The sequence below is a fragment of the Serinus canaria genome, chromosome 9 (genome assembly GCF_022539315.1).
Source record: "Serinus canaria isolate serCan28SL12 chromosome 9, serCan2020, whole genome shotgun sequence".
NCBI lineage: Eukaryota > Metazoa > Chordata > Aves > Passeriformes > Fringillidae > Serinus > Serinus canaria.
The window spans coordinates 7,850,022-7,870,849 of NC_066323.1; the positions used below are offsets into that span (position 1 = coordinate 7,850,022).

General features: G+C 41.7%; 1 protein-coding gene across 1 annotated transcript in view; it reads right to left on the minus strand.

Moving 5' to 3' along the window:
• MCF2L2 (MCF.2 cell line derived transforming sequence-like 2) overlaps positions 1 to 20,828 on the minus strand; it is a 114,903-nt gene that overhangs the window by 34,365 nt on the left and 59,710 nt on the right. The window contains exons 16-18 of the mRNA XM_050977881.1: positions 6,969 to 7,035; positions 5,739 to 5,854; positions 4,390 to 4,459 (exon numbers count right to left, since the gene is read on the minus strand). Coding sequence (XP_050833838.1) covers positions 4,390 to 4,459; positions 5,739 to 5,854; positions 6,969 to 7,035 — 253 coding nt within the window. The remainder of the gene's footprint in view (positions 1 to 4,389; positions 4,460 to 5,738; positions 5,855 to 6,968; positions 7,036 to 20,828) is intronic.

Below are 20,828 nucleotides of genomic sequence, written 5' to 3' on the forward strand. Positions count from 1 at the left end.
AAACATTAGAAATTCAAACTTTATTAACCATTTTATTAACAATACTTGCACTGTAATTGTTAATGATGACTAAGGTTTAGCAGTTCAACAGACTTCAAAAATAGTGTTGGCTCCTTACAGTACAAGGACAAATTAAAAAGGAGGAAGTTTGTCTTGCTGATGTCCCAGGCCAGGCAGAGGGATGTGCTCAAACCCTGTCCTCTCCAAATTAGAAGTGGGTGGATTCACTTTATTTAGCTTTGACTACACTCCAAGTGCTCTCACTGAGGTCCATGGCAAAAATCTCCCTGACTTCAGAGAAAACAGAGACAATTTCTGCAAAAGCCCAGCGAGGGTGTTCTGAGCCCCCTGGCTCTGTGGGTGCATGCAGGGATGGGTGTTCCTCTGCCAGCTCCTGGGCTGGCTGCCTGTGCACCCGGGGGGGCAGGGGGCAGTGCCATGGGGCTCCTGAGCAGGGCTGGCTGTGCCTGACCAGCCAGGAGCTTCCCACCTTCATCTGCACCTACCCTGCTGGATGTGACCTCAGCAAATCAAAGAAAACACCAAAAATAAATCTCAGCAATTCCTGGACTGTTCCTCTGCACTCTCAGCCCACCAGGAAGTTCCCATACACTCCTGCTGCAGGGAAATCACTTCCTTTTATACAATTACCAGAAGGAATCAGCACTGCTGCTGTCTTCCTCTACAGACCCATCCTGACATCACCCTGATGAATCAGCTGGGAAATCAGAGCTGCGCCACCTACCACCACACTGTGTCAAGGATTGTGCAACACAAAAACCTCTTCTGTTGCAACTCGATAGAATATTTATGGTGCTGTTTCAAAATAGGTGCAGAGTTTTCTTCACAAAAATATAATTATTTGTGCATGTTGCCCTGGAGGGAAGTTAGCAAGGGGAAAACCCCACAGAACTAAAAATAGCAGCAGAGCATAATCAAGCATTACAATCTCATCCTAGCCCACAGAAACCTAACTGGACTGGGTAAGAAGAAAAGAGAGAGCAACAGCCAAGAGATCTATGAGGAATAAGGGAAAAAAAAAAAAAACAATTTAAACTTGAAGGAAAGGCACAATAACCAACAATTTACTAGTAATTTGCCATAGTGGAACCACCCTATGCCAGTGCAATCTACTGCTGCCTAAATCAGTGACACCTGCTAAGGCAGATACCTACACATTTAATTACAGCTTTAAGTTTTGCAATAGTGTTAGGAATAGAATTAGGCTCAGGCTTTAAAATGGCAAGAAATAATTGATTGCCTAATTATTAAAATCCCAGTTTTAAATATGCCACACATCTCTATTTTCACATGCAAAGGTTCTGACTTCTTGCTGGTACTTTTACATCATGCTCCTCTCTCCTGCAAAGCTTTTCCTTTCCACCCTGATTTTTCCTGTCCACCCTGAGAGCTCTGTAAGCTCCAATGCACATGGCATATAAGCACAGTTCCAATTATCTTTTTACCTGCTGATTTATGGATAATTTTTGCATTAGTCAAGAATTTAGACCTTTGAATCCAACTCACAGCTTTCTGGTCAGCTGCTACTGTCCTTTCACAGGTAGATTCCTTTTCTAAATGCTTCTTTCTCCCTGAATCACCAAATGTCCCAACTGCTGGCTCCTATTAAACTATTTCCTTTTTTAAAGGTAGCAATATGAATAAATGAAGAGTGGTAATCCACAGTGAATCCCTCCTGCCAGACACATCACCTGGCACATTCTGGTAAGCAGTCTGACACACCTTTGCTTCCATCCTGGGCATTCTTGCCTTGGTTGGTAAAGTTTCCTTCTTCACAGCCCTTTGGGAAGCAGATCAGCCCAGAGAACTCCTCCTGTTGCTGATAAAGCACCAGAAGACCATTCTGCAAGGAATTCAGTGCACATCCCTCCTGTCTTTGAATGCTATGTAGTCCTTGACTACACAGAGCTGTAAGGAAGGTCAAGCATCTTGGTGATGGCAAAACAGCTGCCATGTGGGTAAAGTTGAGCTGGCTCACTTGTAATTTAGCTCACCAGAAGATCATGCCCTAAACTAGGTCAGGCAAAGTGGGAGGGAGAACAAGAGAGGCATTTCTGGCTCATCTTTTAGCAGATTCTGCTGCCATGTTCTAGGAGACAAAGCCAGAGAGAGACTCCACAGGCTGTTTCTCCCACCACCTGAGATGCAGGGTTCACATTCATGGTGACAGCTGCTCAGGTGGCACTGGTGGAGCTGGGAGGGTGTCTGGGGACATGGCAGAGGAATGAATGGCAGGGGATGGAGTGACTCTGGCACCAGAGTGCCTCACTGCAGCTCTTAGGATACTTTCAAGCAGCTCTGGAATCAGGGCTGAAAAGGCCCAGTGTGATCAGACAGAGTAAAACTCTCCAAAATATTAATTTTTAAAAAATTGTCTGTTTCCAATCAAAGGCCCAGCCTGTTGTTGTGGCAGGATGGTCACAGCCATACAAAGGGGGAGAACCTGCAAGAGTGTGAGCTCCTCCCAGAGCTCAGCATCACTTGGAACAGCAGCTGCTTCTGTTTGCCCCTGTCTTTGCAAGCACAGCCATAACTCACAGGGCAGCCAGAAGCCTCTGCTCAGCAGCAGGAAGGCATAAAAAGCTGCCAACTCATGGGGAACACAAACACACAACCAGACTTTTGTTTGTGCCTCCCAAAGGCAGTCCAACAGAAACAACACATTTCTGGACTTTATGTGGCTTCTTCTAAAAACAGAACACAAGGGCAGGAATCAAAGGTGCTACTGTGTGAGCAGAGACATCTCAAGAGAGAAGCTTGTGCTTTCTTAGTGTGAAATTTGAAATAGGGAGAAAGCAAATGCACAATTTAACCTCTTATTTGATGGATTTAGTGTGGTTGGATGAGGCTGCAGAAACTGATGAGCTAAGGTGATGGAGGGACTGATTTTCTTTCACTTCATACCTGAACCCCAGCTTCAGTGCTGTTTTCATATTGGTGTAATAGTGAGGAGAATTGGGCTTAATAGCTGTTTTTACAGAGAGACAAGCTACAATATTTAAATATAGAGTTTTAACCTCCTTCATTTCTACATTTCTATACCAAGAATTTTTATTTAGCTGCATTCTTTAGGGATATATGCAGCACATGGACTATTTTACATTTCTTGGGTTTCAGAGGTCTGCATTCTTCAAAGGCTGCTTTTCCTCATTTGCATAATGATTTCACCACAGTATTCTCCTGCCCAGCATCTGAATCCTAGGATAACAACATATGCCTTAGTAGTGTCATTCACTCAAGTTCTAAATGCTAAGTTGTTGAACAGAAAATAATCCAATGGACATATGATCACATTTACACTTGTATGATTTTCTCCAGCCTGACCTGTTTGTAAATTGGAAGCATACCCTTTGCAAGTATCACATGCTCAAATTCCCATTAAATCTCAGTAATATGGCAGTGCTCAGCACCTCTGACTGGTTCATCTAAATATGTCTGTCTTTAATGTGTGCTCTGGAAAAGCAGCAAATGCTACCTGCAGTGTACAGTAGAAGCAGGAGGTACCTTTGACTACAGTGGGGAGATTTTCTCATTTCTCATGCCACTTCCATTTCCTGTGCAAAACACAGAGCCTTATTCACACTGTTTTGTCAAACCCTGAAAGCAGTAGCAAACCACCAAAACAGATTTTTTATTTCATTAGCAGGGCCCCTGAAAGAGAGCTATATAAACAAGCACCTTTGGTTGTGCTGCAGGAAAGAACTAATGGTCAGGCTGAGTGGGGGTGGAGGTGGAGGAGGGACATCACAGGGAGCTCTTGGAGAGAGCTGCAGCACTTGGGCACTGAGAGTCACCTCAGCAGAGGGGAGAATCCCACTTGGTGAGTGATGTGGAGAAGGGAATCGACCTCACAGAGTCTTATGGGGCTGGTGGGGTCCATGCAAGGACAGCAGCAGATTGTGCTGGGACAGTTCTAGGAGACCAAGTGTCCTGAATTGTGCAGAGGAGAGATAAGATAAAGCAGGATGTGTTGTCTGCACTCAGAGCAGCCTGCTGTGACACCAATACCATCCTCTGCTATTTACTGCTGGGTGGTGTCTGGGTTGCATCATTCTCCTGCTATAGATGTCTGATATGAAAAGCATGTCAAACATTTGAATCACTGCTATTTGTTGGGTTTTTTCTTTTAAATGGGACTTAAAATACTTGTAAAACACTGGTAGCAGATCTCTTCCTGTCAGTAAACCAGGAGAAGGGTCAGATATCAGAATATATGCTTGGTAACAGTGGCTTGATTTGGGAATATCTGCTTAGAGGAGTTTCCCTCCTTCACAAAAGCAAACAGACTGAAAAGAGGAGAGTAAATCTGTAAGTGCTGTAGGATAAAACCATAGATATCCATTCAAACCTGAAAAAGGATACACTTACTCTTTTCAAAAAGCATCGGGCAAGAAGCTCAGGGTTTTCAATGCAATTTTCTATCTCCTTAAGGAAAATCCTGAGAGGGAGAAAAAAAGAGTAAAGAGTAAGGTAAAATCCCATTCACATTGTTTGTTAGCTTGTGGAAATCCAACTTAAAGCCTTCACTTTTGTAATATGAGGATTCAACGGGAAAGGAAACAAACCAAGAAATATATGTTTTCAAAAAATGGGATGTGGCTTCCACCTGATTCCCTAAATCACAAATATTATCATATTTTATCTGCTACATCTGATTCCTCTGGCTGTTGAAAATTTGTTTCCAATCTGCAGCCCAAATACCTGCTTTCCATTTGGGTATGAGGACTTTTCAGAACAGCTAGAAAAGACAGGAATGCTCTGTCTGATGCAGTTGCTCAATCAGCAAGCAGTGAAAATATGGGATGTAATCCAAAGGCTTCTGCAGTGACAGTCAATGCACTAAACCTTTAGGGAAAGAAAGACTGGGCATGCAAAGGGAGAGGAATACCCTTCTCCAAGTGGAAGACACAATCTTTGAAAATAATATAAAAACTGGAAAATAATTTTTTCTACCATGTATTAACTACTCTGGCATAATATTAAGAATTGCAAAAGAGATTTTTAAAATTTATGTTGTTCAACTATTTGTTACATCTTACAGGCAATTATTATTTAAAAGAATTCCTAAGTTCCCACTTTGGTTACAGCCAGTTTTGCTTAAGCAAGGCTAGGAAAAGCAGGACATTTATAGAAGTTGCCCTAAGCTTTGTGCTTTAAAAGCTGATTGCAAAAGGGTTTATCTTGTTCATAACTTGTATTCTGTAGTTAAGGGCTCTGGATTGCCTTGTCCACAGTATGGACATGGCCTCTGGAAAAGTTTGTGATTTTTTATGTGGGATAAAAAGAAAAGTGGTGTCAAATATATAATATCTTCTGATCTGATAACAGAAATACAGGACAAATAAGCTGAACACTAAGAAAACTTCCTCAGAGAGGTGTCTTGCCAGACAGAAAATATCAGCATTTAGTTCTGTGACATCTACCAGGGTACCAAGAGAGGTGGTAAAATGCTGACACCAAGGGACCTTCAAAATGGATCCTGCCGGGGGAAATCACTTGTAAATGCACAAAGAGTACAATCTTCACCCCAAAAAAAGATGAAATAGATTATCCTGGAGGTATTCTCTACACATGGGTTTTACAGGACACACACAGAGACCAGTGAGGATGACTTTTCCTGCCAGGGAATGTGAGAGCATGACAAAGTATCCAGCAGAAAAGGACTGGATGTGATGGTGGCACTCAAGGATGCAGGACAACCACCAGTTCCCATGTACCTGTTGTGGAAATAGTAGATTTCTGGGAGGTTCCCAAAAAGAATTTCCTTCTTGTTCTGAAGTGCAGATGGAATCAGATGTACTAAATTGGGATTGTCCATTTCTGAAGCATATCCCTGCAGGGAAGAGTGGAAAATAAAACCAGCCTGGTTTTACCAGAGAAGAAGTACTGTGTTCAAGGCACTGGAAAGCCCCAAAGTTCATGTGCTCCACAGAGCAAACAAAGCTTCTCCCATGCCTGCTGCTTTGCTGCTCCCATGAATTCCTGATGCTTCTGATTTTCCCCTGTGACCGTGCAAACACATTTTAACCACAAATGAACAGGTCACAGAGGTTAAGAAAAAATAGACAAAATTATGTCTCTTGGATTCAAAAGCCATTTGGGTCATGTAAGGATGGAGACTGCTAAGACTGACTGACAGATATCTTCCTGCTACCTTGCTTCATTGCACAAGAGTTAGTTTGGATTTATTTGTTGGACTATTTTTGTTTGTTTCTTGTAAAAACTGTATTGTGTTTCTTCAATAATAACTTTGAGTAAAGATCATTCAGACTTTAATCTCAAGAGCAGTATATTAATTACCAGAGCTGCCAGCTCCCATGGAACAAATGCAATGAAGGATCAACCACATGTTCCCAAAAGTCCCACCTAAATAGAAGCATGATTGATCCCTACTCAGCTCCTCAGTAGGATTGATCCCTACTGTCCTCCCACAGATTGGGGACCTCAGACTCCACACACACCTGTATTCTGGTATCCTATCAGTTTCAAGAATTATATTTGTAGCATGAGCTTTTTTTTCTGTGTTCAAGCACAACGTGGGACAATAAAGCAGAGCAGGAGGGGTGCCTTCCTCTTCCTCAATCATTTTCCAAATGCAGATTCACAGAAATTTAGTGTCTGGCCCCATTGACATCAAAGTGCTGCTTCTGAGACCCACTGGTAATATTTTGAAAAGACATTATTAACTCTTTCTCTGTCCATAACTTTCAGAATGCAAACTGCCATTCTGTGGGTTTGGGCCAGAGAAGGTGCCTTTTCCTTTAAGGCCTGAGGAAGGATGTTCAAAACATCCTTCCCATTCTCCATCTCCAAGGCTGAGCTATCTTGCCAACACAGCCTGTGTGTTATAAACAGGAGGTGGGAGTGTTCAGCCCTTGAAGGATGTGCACCTGCAGGGATGACTGAGAGGTTAAGCACCAAAAAGTAATTTCAGAACAGTTTCTTACCTCTATTATACTTTGAAGTTCTTCTACATAAACCCGTTCTGTTTCTATCAGCTCATTGATTATGTGGCTGAAAGACAAGAGGGTAGAGTGTGTTAACCAAGCACATGTGAAAAAAAAATTAGTATTCCTGTTTATGGCTTTGACTACACACAAAAACCCTCTGAAGGTCATTTCTCAGTTCTTCAGTCCTGTGCCTTGTTGATAAGATTAAAAGACCTAAGCACATCTTGGACTGTAATTTTTTTCAGCTCATTTTAAACTTCAGCTTGGATTTTTCTGTCATTTTTATACCTGCAAACTGGGAAAAAAATTCCCAAGAAAAAAAAAAAGGTTTATTTTCTAAGAATAACTAATACAGAATAAAATAAAACTATATGTCAGAGCTATGCTAATGTTTCTGTTTCATTTCTTTTATAAAATAAACAAAATCAGTGGCTAGATTTCCGTCCTTTAATACAATGCAAGAATAGGCAATAAGATGATCTCAGTCTGAAAACATAAAAGTAGATTAGAGTAAAATATTTTTATTACATTTTGGACTTTTCATATCTAATATTGGTTCAATGCTCCTAGGTAACTTGAAGACATATATCTTGAAGATGCCTGACTTATTTCACAGAAACATGAATATAACCAGTTCACTTTTGGACAAATAACTAATTAGATTTTAAAATAAAATTGCATTAGATCTCTCAGGTTTTTATGCAAATGTCACATATTATCTAGAAAGTGTTGCCTTTATTAGTGTTCCAAACAAAGTTTTCAGAGGTGTGAGCAGTAGGAAAGGACAAGTACCTGGTGTTCTTTTCCTGGCTTGTGCTTCTCGAGAGTCTTTAAGCACAGCTACCTCAAGCCAAAACACATCCCCAGAAGGACACTAGGGAATAATGTCTAGAGCAACTGGAGTGTGGCCAGCCATGAGCAGCACACAACCTGAGGCCAGTAAAGTGTAGGCAACCCCTGGCATCAATAGCAGCACATGCATACATCCAGCATCTCTCTGCACACACTGCCTGTGCCTGGTTAGCTGGTTTGTGTGTCACACAACAGCCACACCATCAGCCAGACCCTGTCAGCCCTTTAGATCATGAGTCATGACTGTACTGTTGCATCCACTGTAAGGGGATTTCCTCATTCCCCACAATTTTTAGGAGGTTTTTGAGGTTAAAAAAACAATCACACTTCTGCTAAAGCCTCATTTGAATGGTTTGGTCAAGCATTTAAAAATAAAATAGCCACATTTCAGCTTGCAGCTTGAAATGCAAAAGCACTAAAATGTTACTTGGCTACTACAATAGATTCACTGCTTTCCTTTGGACTTCCCCAGTCCTTTTTCAAGGAAATGTGGTTTTGCAGGCTAGCTGGGGACCACTTATTCAGGTCTCAAAGGCTATTACTCCTTTATGGACCAGTGCTTGACAAACATTATGGATACTGAGAAAACCAGACCTTATCTTCAACTGGTGTTTCAAAATAGCTGGGATTTCATATTTGTCTTGACATAATGCCTTCAATTGCAGCATCTACCCCAAAGTAGGGCAGTGGGTGAGGGCTGTACCAGTGCTCCCCTGGCCACACTCAGGTCCCATTGGCCACTCTTGCACTGGCAGTGGACTCCTGGTGACTCTCTCTGCTCCCCCTCAGGTGTTCCTAGTTTGGGAGACTCCCCCAAATGTTCCACTGCTGATTGTGCCAGGACTGGAGCTGCACCATGACTGTCATGGGCAATGAGGGGAGCTTAGCACACACCTGCTGCCATGATCACATTTAACAAAAATATGAGCAATTGACAGGATTATTGTCACAGGCAGCTCTTCCCATCCCCTTTTGCCCTTTGATATGCATGACTAGGTTAGAAATAATTTCTAGTGTAACTGGGACGTGTGAGGTAAAGGGGCTGGGGAGAACTCCCACACTGAATTGTTTATTCATTTCAGAGAAATTTTACAAGAATTTGAGGTTTGCATGGCAGCAGTCCAAACACAACAAAACTCTGAGCTGCCTGAAGTTTATGGGCAGTTCTGACAAGGATAAGTCCTCACCAGGATCATTCCCAAGCAAACTGGCCATCTCAGCAGGGATGGTAAAGGATTAGGCATCTGACCTAAAGGTCAGAATCTGAGAAATCCCTAAGGGCCTATCTGAAGGCATCTGTTGCTAGTAAAACTTATTCCACTCAAGCATCCTTGCTCCTTCCCCCATGAAACAAAGAGATTCACCAAACCAGCAGAGTTAGCCAAAGGTAGAATATTCTGGTCCCAGAAATACCTGACTCAGCAGCTTTCCTGGCATGGAAACAGTGACATGAAACACTGCTCAGGAGGTCAAGGCCAGCTTTCCCTCTGTGGAGGGAGTTAAACTTGTCCTAGCAGAGGGAGCTCAGCAACCACCAGCCTGGCAAAGCCCTGAGTATGGCAGGGCCCTGCTGGCACCCCTGCTTGGCAGAATTGGGGTGTGTTTGTGGCAGGATCACACACAGGCTCACTGATACCATGTTGTCAGAGGTTCTTCCAGCAAAGGAAACTTCTTGGTATGGAACTTAATTACAATGCATGAACTAGCTCACATTTCCTTGAATGATTGATCTGGGTTTCTAAGGAAACACTGTGGCCTTGCATACACCAAGACCACATTTCCCTCAAGGAGTATTTTACAGAGATGCCCTTTGGGCTGGTTTTTCTCACTTCAGCAGCTGTGATGTCCTGTGGCCCTGCAGCACTACTGAGAGCTCACACATTGAGCCACTTCCCATGAGAAAAGCTTTGAGAGCTTTGAGAATCCCTGAAATGCCAGCACAATATGGATGATAAGAAGGAGAGAGTAATAAGAAAACAATTTCTGCTTTCTCAATTGTGCTGTCTCTGGCAAGTTAGTCATGCCATGCTACAGTGAAGAAAAAACATTATTTCACAGAGGAAGTTCCTCAACAAGGGTTAGAATTCAGGAGCTGCAATGGACAACAAAGCATTGGGAAAAGACCTGTTTTTAGCCAAGGTTGTAAGTGAAACCTTGAAACTGAGGTAAACTCTGCTATTTCCTATCACCCTTGATTTTTTGAGATGCATTTCTCTATCAGCTCCTGCCTGTGCTGGTATTTAGATCAAAGCTAGCTATTTATATCACTTTGGACTGTGCAAATAGCAATTAGCAGCATTGTTGCTATAAGTATAAACTTACCCTGCACTACATTGTGTTGTTGCAACAAAATTTTATCAGTAGGTATTTCTGAGCTGGCTTCTTCGGGTAACTGAGAGCACACTTCTGGGAAGAGCCTCACCACAGTGACCATAGAGCACACACATATCAGATCATTTCATCTCAGTAACTCTTTCTCCTTCCTTCTTCAACAGCAGAAGGAAAAAGAAACAAAACTGAACGGGTGGCCAAGCTCCCCAGGGTTGTCAGGTCATTCTGCAAGTCTCTGTCACAATAATTTTGGCAGGATGGTTTCTCTGCTGTGATGTGCTGCCTTAAAAAGCCCCATCAAATATAATGAAACACTAGCAGGAATATTATCTAGAGATTACCACAACCTATTAATATCTCCTCTGGCTGAATTACTTTGTCCTCATACAGTTACTATTTGTGCATCCTGCTCAGATGACAATATAAACTAATTCAGGATTTTTGTTTCCATAGCTGTGTTTCTCTAACAAACTCTTTGGCTCACCTCCACTCACAGATCCTGTTTCTATGCCAGGATTTGCTATCACACATGCCTGTCCTGATAAGGAGTCTTTTCTCAGAAGAGGAATTGAAGCCATCAATTAGAATTAAACCAGGGAGTTTTTCTGAAAATAACCCCTGGCATAAATCATAACTGGTGCTCCAAAATGATTGTGCTGCAGAAAACCTGAGTGCATGAGAGGTGTGGAACCAGCAGAAATGGCAGTCATGCATGAGCTCTCCATACCTGTCTTACAAAAACATTTGGTGCCTACTAGATGGAGCAGGAGCATTTTCAACAGCCAGAACATCATAAAATGGGTATGCAAGAGCAAAATATTTAATTTTATAAATTAATTTAAAAAACACTCCCATCACTTTTATAAATATATCTAATATAGATAGAGAGGTACTTAAATTGAAAATACTGGCTCTTTTAATATCTGAGGCTTCAAGCACAATAGTAAGAACTGAAAGAACCTGTGTGCAGTGTAATGGAAACATAAACACAGAAAAAATATCAACACTGGATAGACTTGGACTTAAGGGAAGTCAGAGTGAATAATTTACTGGCTTACAAAAATGAGCACAGTGGTAAAAACCTCCCTGGTCCAGCATTCTGGCTAGTTTGAAGTACTGTGAAGCTTCTATTTCTGAATGTAAATAACATTTTTTAAAACTATATGTTTTTGCAATGGTATCTTCCTTGTAGGTAGTATATGATGAAAGTCTCACTGTTGCAGTAGAAACAGAATCAGCAATAAATATCACATCCAGTTTTGAATTGGAAATCACTACAAGAATTTCTAAGACTGGTCTAATTGTAAAATCTCAAAATTATGTCAATGCTATGGAATGAAAAGAAATGACAGCATGTCAATAGCTGAGTAGAAGAAACTCCAATTCCACCTATGTAATTGCATTTAAGAGGAAATTCTTTGTTGTTTTTCACAGTGCTAAAAAGGTCTTTTTCACTTGAAAAGTATTCTCAACTGAGGTTGTGCAACAGCTCAAATGAAATTTGAGTAATGAGTCAGTTGCTGTACTTTACCTCCAAGTGTAAAGTGTAATAAAAGATCATTCTGGACATAAGAACATTTCTTTCAACAGAACTTGTTGTTAGTTGATACAGTATTTGCTAGATGATACAGAAAACAGTTCTGATTTCTCTGACACGTACTCTTTTTTTGGGGTTGGTTTTATTTTTTGTCCCAATGAGAGTAATGCCTCAAAAGAACAATGATTGTTCAGAAAGTGCATTTCATGGCTGCAAACAAAACCCAACCAACCCAACTTTGAGAAGCATAAGGGGCTGAGGTAATACACTCCACCCTATCTCAAAATTCATGCCCTTTACTGAAGTTGGTGTAGTTGTCTGCTGCAATGTCTAATGGATTTGCTCCAGCTGTTGTGGAAGTTCCTCTGCATCTTTATTAGAAATATATTTCACCATCAAAGTCACCATTTATAATATTTTGCTTCTTCTGAAATGATCTGAACTCTTCACATAAAAGGAATTGTCCCACATTCACTGTTCCCAAAACAAACGACCTTGGGGAAATATTTTTATATATCTTAATTAGTTGACCTACATTATAGGAACCAGAGCATAGTTGTTAATGGAGAGGTAAATTAATTAAATCACCTACAGAAAGGAATAATATGAATAGAGGACTAAAAGTCACACAGGAGCTGTATCTCATCTCAACTGTGCATCTACACTGAAAAGATGCACCTCTGAACCTAAATTTGAGCTACCTTTAGACAATGTGGCTGCTACAGACTGGGCCTTACTGTGGGCCAAAATGACAGCCCACATACCTGTGTACATATTTCATCAACTACCCATATTTGTGAACTACCCATCAGGCCCTCCTTGTGATTTTGGTTTTAATCTTGCAGCTCCACTGCTTCTGCTTGGTCATAACAATATATTTAGCTCTGTAATACCTCAGGATTGAGTAATCAATTAGCTAAGAGCAGGTGAATAATTCATATACAAAAATAGTGTAATTGCTAGGAGTTATTAGTATTAGGTCCTATTCCAGCAGATTGTAGTAGATTGGTAATAAATTGAGATCCATAGAAACTAGTACACACACATGCTTGTGAAATATCTGATATAACTGAGATACTGCAGGTTAGCAAATTGCTCCCACACTGTGAAGACTTCCAAGTAATTTCTTTGTTTGCTTGAGATCATGAGAATTTACATGCAGGGCACAGAATTAACTAATTACTCAGATTTCAGTATTCTTCTTTAGAAATATTACCCAGTCAAAATAAAACATGGTGATTTCCTAAGGCCAGGCAGATCTAGTGCAGCACAAAACATATTGCATAAAGGATTTAAAGTGAGGACAGAGAGGAAGACATAATTCTTCATTACAATTACTTAAGGATGGATTTGATCTGCTGAAATGAAGCCAGTGTGGGTTACAGCCAACAAAGGAAGCTCACTGTTTTTTAAAATGTAGAAATTTAAATATATACACATATGCATAACAGTAATTAATATACTAACACTGACATTTACTCCCATACTTCTTTCTAGCTAGTAATGATTAGAACATACCTTATGACTATATCAGTCATATATATATATATATATATATATATATATATATATATATATCAGTTATATATATATATGTGTATATGTGTACATGTATCAGTCACAACTGATATTCAAAAGATAAGGCCTCTGAAGTGAAGCACTTTAGATTTTGCATGTCCTACTCATGAGGGAAATTCACTGGGTTTTTGTGTCCTGGCAGTAATTTCTTTCTGGCCGCTTTTTTCTTAAAAGTTGAAAATAGAGCAGGTAAAAAAAAAAATCTCTAGATATTTAATAGTTTCTGACTTCTGAAAAAAAATATTTAGCAGCCTTTTTCTATGCCCAACCTGACTTTTAAGACCACAACTACTTTCAGATTACATGCTGTACGCTTTTTCCATTCCTTTGTAGACACAATACAACAATATCCAAACACCAGTTGACCTCATTGAGCAAGAAATCTGATAAGGGCTGACAGTGCTGTGGATTTTCCCACACAGGGTGGTAAAGCACTTTTTCAATAACAGCAAAAGTTACAGCAAAAGTGGTAAAGCCCCAAAACTTTCAGACAGATGAGAGCAGCCACATAAAACCCAGAAGTAGGTTAAAGGAAATGTAACGAACACTGTTAATACAGAGAATTCATGCTGACTGCTAGGGCTCAGGCTCCAAGCAAACCTAAACCTAAACCTAAACCTAAACCTAAACCTAAACCTAAACCTAAACCTAAACCTAAACCTAAACCTAAACCTAAACCTAAACCTAAACCTAAACCTAAACCTAAACCTAAACCTAAACCTAAACCATGCCCACAGCCTCGCTCCAAAATTCTCAGCAGTCTCTGGTGGGTATCCTTGCTGTGGGTGTCTGGGTGGGACAGAGAAGGATTTAGGCACTTGTGACTGCTCCCTACAGATTCCTACAGCAGCCTAATCTCTCACTGCAGAGCACCTCTGATAGTGCTGTGACTTACATGTGTCGTGCCTGTGGTACTCACTTGTGCCCTTCCTGTCCCTGCAAGGACATTGTATGCCATACAGAGCCATTTTTGATTGGGATACAAAAGCTTAACACAGAACTACCATTTACTTCATGTAAATGGCAACACAAATTCTCTCCTGAAGGGCCAACTTCTTCAGGAGAGCAGGAGAAGAGCACCAGTGATTTTGATTCTCATGGCAGATCTGCCTTTGATAGCTCTTTCCTGCAAGAATTTCTAAGGTTGTTTGGATAGAATGAAGAATTAGTTTTATTAATAAAATTAATAATAATAGATCTTATGGACTGGCCTGAGTTTATGTTGTAGAGGGCTGACCAGGGAAGTTCACGATGCACTTGGAAGTGAAAGGACAGGTTTGCTGATGATGCCTCATCCTTTGAGGGTATGCATTTCAAGCACTGGCACAGGCTTGCCCAGGAAAGTGGTGGAGCCACCATCCCTGCAGGTATTTAAAAGTTGTGTAGATGTGGCACCTGGGGACATGGTGCAGTGGTGGCCTTAGCAGTGCTGGGGTAATGGTTGGACTTGATGACCTTAAAGGTCCTTTCCAACTGAAATGATTCTATGGTTCTCTGATTTCAGTCAGAGATATGACCCTAAGGAAACTCCATCCTGCAAAATCTGTTTCTTCCTGTAATAGAACACAACATTGTGCCAGATTTACAATCTCTGGTCCTCCAGCCCAAACTCTAGTGCATCTTGGACTCTGCTTTTAAATACCCTCAAGAATCAGCATTCTTTGGGGCCTGGGAGAAATAAACCCAGGTGTTAGTTACAGGACAACAGGAATGCAACAGGGAGAGAAAATTCTGACAAGCTCAAATGGAGTTTAGGAGAGCAACTGAAACACATATTATGCTTTAGTTAATCTCTTCTTAGCACATTTACATCAGTCAGTAAATTGTGAACTGCCCCTGCTGAGGACAAACATCCCCTTTTTGTGTGTCACACATCCTCACCCACAGTAATCTGGGCCAGAGGGGCAGGCAAGGATCCTGCCATCTGCAGCTACCACACTCCACCCAGCAGGGACTGGGAATCACAGCTCTCAGCAACATCCACATCCATTTACTGAACTACACTTTGGGCAACTCTGTCTGCCACACCCTGAAACACTGCTTGCAGGATTTAATGATAAACTTGGAGAAAAAGGGAGAGGCACTCATGGAAAATATTCCAAACTTAGAAAGAAATTTTTGAGAACTGTCAGATAGACTCCAGCCAGAGAATGTGTTCAGAGGGCCACTTTACTCAGTAGGGAACTCAGAGGAAAACTCCCACACCTGCAGATTGCAGGAAACTGGAGGGACATTACTCAGCATTTGTGTTTCTTACTTTTTTCTCTAAGCAGCTGCTAGTGGGGAATGTCCAAGGTAATTCAATGGGATGGAGAGATTTCTAGGCTCATCCACGACAGCCTTTTCTCCCCAGAAGAATAGAGAGCTTGGTTTATCAGCCTCTGTGACTGTTGCAGGTCTTACACAAGCCTGGCCTACGTGGGAAATGCCTTGTTTGCCACTCCAGTGTTTGTAGCTAGAGCTGGGGCTGGGCGGTTGCCTGGCAGAGGTAAGAGCACTGCACCAGGCACGGCTCTTACAGGGCTGGGAGCTCTCAGTGTCCTCTGCCCACACAGGAAATCTGGCCTGCCAGGCTGCTGGGGGAGCACAGACAAATAGAACTTAGGCACTTCTACCAAGAAGAGCACACTCAGGGTCACATTGTTTGGCTCTAATGCAGGTCAGGTGCCACAAAGGCAAGACTGTCCATGCTAGTTTGTCCAACATGGCTATTAACCAGGGAACAGTATTTGAAGACAGGTTTGTAATAACTAGAAATGCAAATAAAGCATCACTGTCTTCCAACTAGAGGCTACAGAGAAAGATCAGCAACAGTGTATTGAATAATCTGCATATGCACAGGAACTTTGCAGAATCTACAGAGGAGCTGCTGGACAGACAAGTCACACTATGTAAAACAGAATTCCTTTCTAGAGTCATACAAAGAAAGAATGTTCCTGCTGCATGAAAAAAATCCACATTAATTTTCAGAAGTGAATACAGAATTCTAAACATGATTACATCACAAATCTTCCAAACCTAGTTATTATATTCCCAGTTAATGAGCAGCTTGTTAAATGCAGGAAATAAAGTCAGCAGTGATTTACTGCACAGTGCAATTGATAAATCTGTGCTCCATTGAATCACTCACTCCATGGGACTGAGTGAGCTCCCATCTGCTGTGTCCTGTCTGCTGCTGTCCTGCAAACCGTGCAATTATTTAGATCAGCCCAGTGTGGGTGCAAGTCACTGACATCTGATTAGGCAACATGACGTGCTCTTTGTGCTGTCTTAAATAACAACGTGAAGTGCTCAGCACTCCTTCATGAGCTAATTGACACACAGGAGCTGCATGTTTGTAGCTACAGAGGTTAAAAACAGACTCCATTGAAACTGGTGTGAATGTGCAAAGGGAAGGCTTTGGCAGCTGTCTGGAGAATTTTACACTCCAAGACGTGTGACTGCTCCTGGTTTGTTTCAGTTTGTTTCTCCCCAGCCTGGAGACTGTCACTGTTCTGCCCTTTACAGAGAAAGCAGAACCACCTGAATCTAGGTGGTATAAAATCACACTAGTGCCTTTCCTTCTCCTTCCCCATCCATCAGCTGATAACACTGATAACAGGGCTAATTTCCTCTGCCCCTTGGCTTGTGCCTGTGTTACCTGGGATTTCGAGGTATTATGCATTATGCAAATACGTAAGGCCAAGGACTATCGACCTGCCACGTCACAGCAAAGTCAGGTTTTTATGGAGAGATGAACAAGCTACAGCTAGGGGAGAAGCAAACACATAAAACTTCAAGTCCACATGTGCTTCTTCAGAGAAGATGCATCCAGTCCTAAGCCAACACAGAGCTGCCTTTCCCTGCGTGTGCTCTGTAAAGCCTGTTGGCTTTACAGAGTTGGATCAGGGGTGTGAGGGAGCAGACCTTTAGTCCTGGCCTGGATAGGCAGAGGAAGAGGAGGGAGATTGCTGCCCACTGACTGAGTGCTTGCAGAAATTTTCAGCGCTTTTCAAGTGGAGCACATGCATTTCTGGGACACAGGACAAGACAGAAGATACCTCTGGTGCTAAACAACCCATGTGCCGAAACCAAACCAACCAAACCGAGCATCCAGGATGTGCATGTGGCCAGCTGCATTCCAGGAGCCTGCCCAGAGCCAGCAGGCAGCAGAACAACACAGAAAACAAGCAGAGGAATTCCTGGAATTTCTGAAGAGCATTAAAATAACCTTAGTATCCAATAGCAAGCAGGTATGAGAGATAATAGCAGAAGTGACTGCTTAATGCTCTTTGATATTCGATTAAGTGCAAATTTTGTAAGAAAACATATTGAGAGTGCTTTTTTTCAGCTTTTCTCTACCTCCCAGACTCTTTGGGATCAAGGACACGAGGACTTGAAGGACTTCAGGAAGCTTCCAGAACAGTCAACTACTGCATTGTAACAATAAGATTTTTTTTCTCCTGTTCATAATAATTTTCCCAGTTCCCAGAAATATTTGGAACTCTTGCAGGAATGAATCTCCCCTTGCTATTCGACACAGATTTCTATCAGCAGCCAGATCTCCCTACATGGCAGCATACACTTTACTTCAAAGATCTTCCCAACCCTTTAGGCTGTAATTAGACTTGTAAATGCTGGAGCCAATCTGCCCAACAGGGAAACTTCTCTGAAAACAAAGATTTTGTAAAAGTTGAAAGAGACGGTGGCAAACAAGAAATGGCTTGTGGCTTCTTGAAATTTCTCCTGCTGACTGAACTTTCATTAAGTCTGGTGAAAGAAAAGAGCTCTCTGTGCCTATTGATAAAGTCAAGAGCATGGTTTGTCTTTTAAAATGTAGACTCCAAGTTCTTCTCCTCTACCAGCTGGAAGTTTTCATGAGCCTAGAAATTAGACTGGAAAGACATGGTGTTGGGCTCCTACTGTAATACTCACCAAAATCACCTTCTGTCAATTGTAACAGAAGTCTTACATTAAAAAAAAAATGTTCTATATTTTTACATTCAGGTTATATATATGTGTTTCCATTCATTTACACACTGAATGGAAACCTTTGCAATGGATCTTATGTCATGTAAAGGGAGGAAATTGTTGTCTAGTCTGGAAAACAAAAGGCTTTGGCCTTTTAAAATATCAAGGGAGCTTACCAGAGAGACACATTTACCAAAGCCTGTAGTGACAGCACAAGGGGTGATGGTTTTAAACTAGCTGAAGGCAGATTTAGATTAGATATCAGGGAAAAATTCTTTACTGTGAGGGTGGTAAGGCACTGGAACAGGTTGCCCAGAGAGGCTGAGGATTACTCATCCCTGAAAGTGTTCAAGGCCAGGCTGGATGGGGCTCTAAACAACCTGTTCCAGTGTAAGGTTCCCTGGCCATGGTAGGGGAGTTGCACTACAAGATTTTTGGGTCCATTCCAACCCATGCTATTTCATGTTTCCAAAATTTATCTCTGTAGAAGCTCTTCATCTTTGGCCAATAGCTAATGAAATCAGGAAACTTGGTTCTCTCCTGCCATACACAGCTCTGATGATTACAATAAGCACTTGGACACCAAAGCTTTCAGTAGCACTCCCTGAGCTACTAGCATTTTTGACACCAGTCTATACCTAAATTTAGCAATTCCCAGACCTAATGTCAGCACAACTTTGCTATTGCTGATTTAGAATAGGGCTCTGGCACAATATTCTCATTCTGAAAATAGCTTCTAATTCTTTACCCAGGGCAGAAGTGCTGTCCTGCTCTACCCACACAACCTGATGATTCAGTGATACACTTATTCTCATGTTCAGAGCGGTGCACAGACTGCAGGTCCCCAGTCCTTGCTAGATCAATAACCCTGACCCAGATAATAAGATACACAGAATATAAAGGATTCTAAACTTAAATAACATCCAGATCTACAATTGGACCCTGTCATTTAAGGGGACAAGCACCTTCAGACACACAGGCTGCACACTCCAGGCTCTGAATATGCAAAGTGACAGCTGGCTGCTGGTATGCAGAATGATCCCAGATGCTCCACAGGTTTCCTCAGTATGTAAAGCACACTTTATGAGCATGTTCAGAGGACAAGCAGTGAGTCTGGACTGTGAACATGCTTGGAGATTATTTTGCATGTGTACAGAAGTGCTCCATGCATACATGATAGCTAAACTTGACTCTCTTTCATTAAAGTCACAAAAATGATACCTTCAAATCCTGAACTGGTCATTCATGAAGTTAATTCTATCAGAATATAAATGTAGCAGAGGTTACTGTCTCATGAGAATTTGATTCAGAAAGGAGGGGTTATGCCCCTTATGTGGCATGCCTCACCTGAGTACAAAACCACCAATGCCTTGCAATTTTCAGCTTATTATTCAGCAGTAAAAGACCTGAATGAAGATGAAACATGAATAACACCTTAACTCCGGCCACTGCACACCGATCTCTTCAAAATACACATTGCTGTGCTTGTAAGTGATCTCTGTCAAGGCCGTATTAACCACTCACTGAGAACACCAAAACCACATGCACGAATTAGGGGGTCATCTTATGAAAAGAGTGAAAGTGTGGTCAGACAGCCCTGGAACGAATGTCATACTTCTGTGTTTTCAAAATGAAGCACTAAGATGGCCCAACAGTCTCTCAGCCCTTGTTGCAAGGTGGACTAGAAAAATGCTGGGTTTATCAGATCCAAAGCAAATCAACCAGAAAAATATTCCAAATTTACAGGAAATTAAATTTCCTATCTGATGGGGACTGCCAATATCAACTTTCTGGATGGAGCTTCTTGATCAGTTTATCCACTCCATAACTACAAAGAAACAACTTTGTATCTCTTCATGCTCCCAGTCACTCCCTCCTGCCCCCTTGCTTGCATTTGACAGTGAGTGTACACCAGCATGCACACTCAAGTAAACTGGGGAGCAAGAGGAGTTGACCCAACTCAAAACCAACCTCACAAAAAAGAAAAAAAAAAAAGGTCATACCAGCTGCTCAGGTGCCAGTCCTGTAAAAGGAACACGAAGAAACTACATGAGGTGGGTGTGGGGAGAGAGAGCAAAAGGTGCAGCAGCAGCCCTAAATGAGCTTAGACTGGTTGTGAAACTATTTTCATAATAGATCAATGAATCAGGTTTCCAGCCATAAAATCACACCACAGAACAGCCAACCAAATAATTTCCCAACAGTAACATTTGATTATAAATAGAATAATATCCCAGCAGAGTAGTCAATGCATGATTTGGCCAGTTCGCAACAGGAACAGGCTGCATACAGCCATTTGTGCAAATGAACTAGAAAGGGTTGCCTTGCTTGAAATTTTGTCCAAAATGCCCAGCTGTGTTATACTTACAGTCTAAGCACAGTAATGTGGTTGTGAAAGATTTTCATACTTCTCATACAAGAAGCACCTCAAGGTTACACAGAAAGATGCTGGTTTGGCTTATCAAACAGAACTGTGCTTCTGGATCTTTAGATTGCCTTTCCATTGATTGAATATCTCTTCTGACGGATGTTGGGCCTGGGCTATACTGGGCTGCCCTGGACAACACAACAGGTGCTGGTGGATCATGCCAGTCCCTCCTCTTGCGATG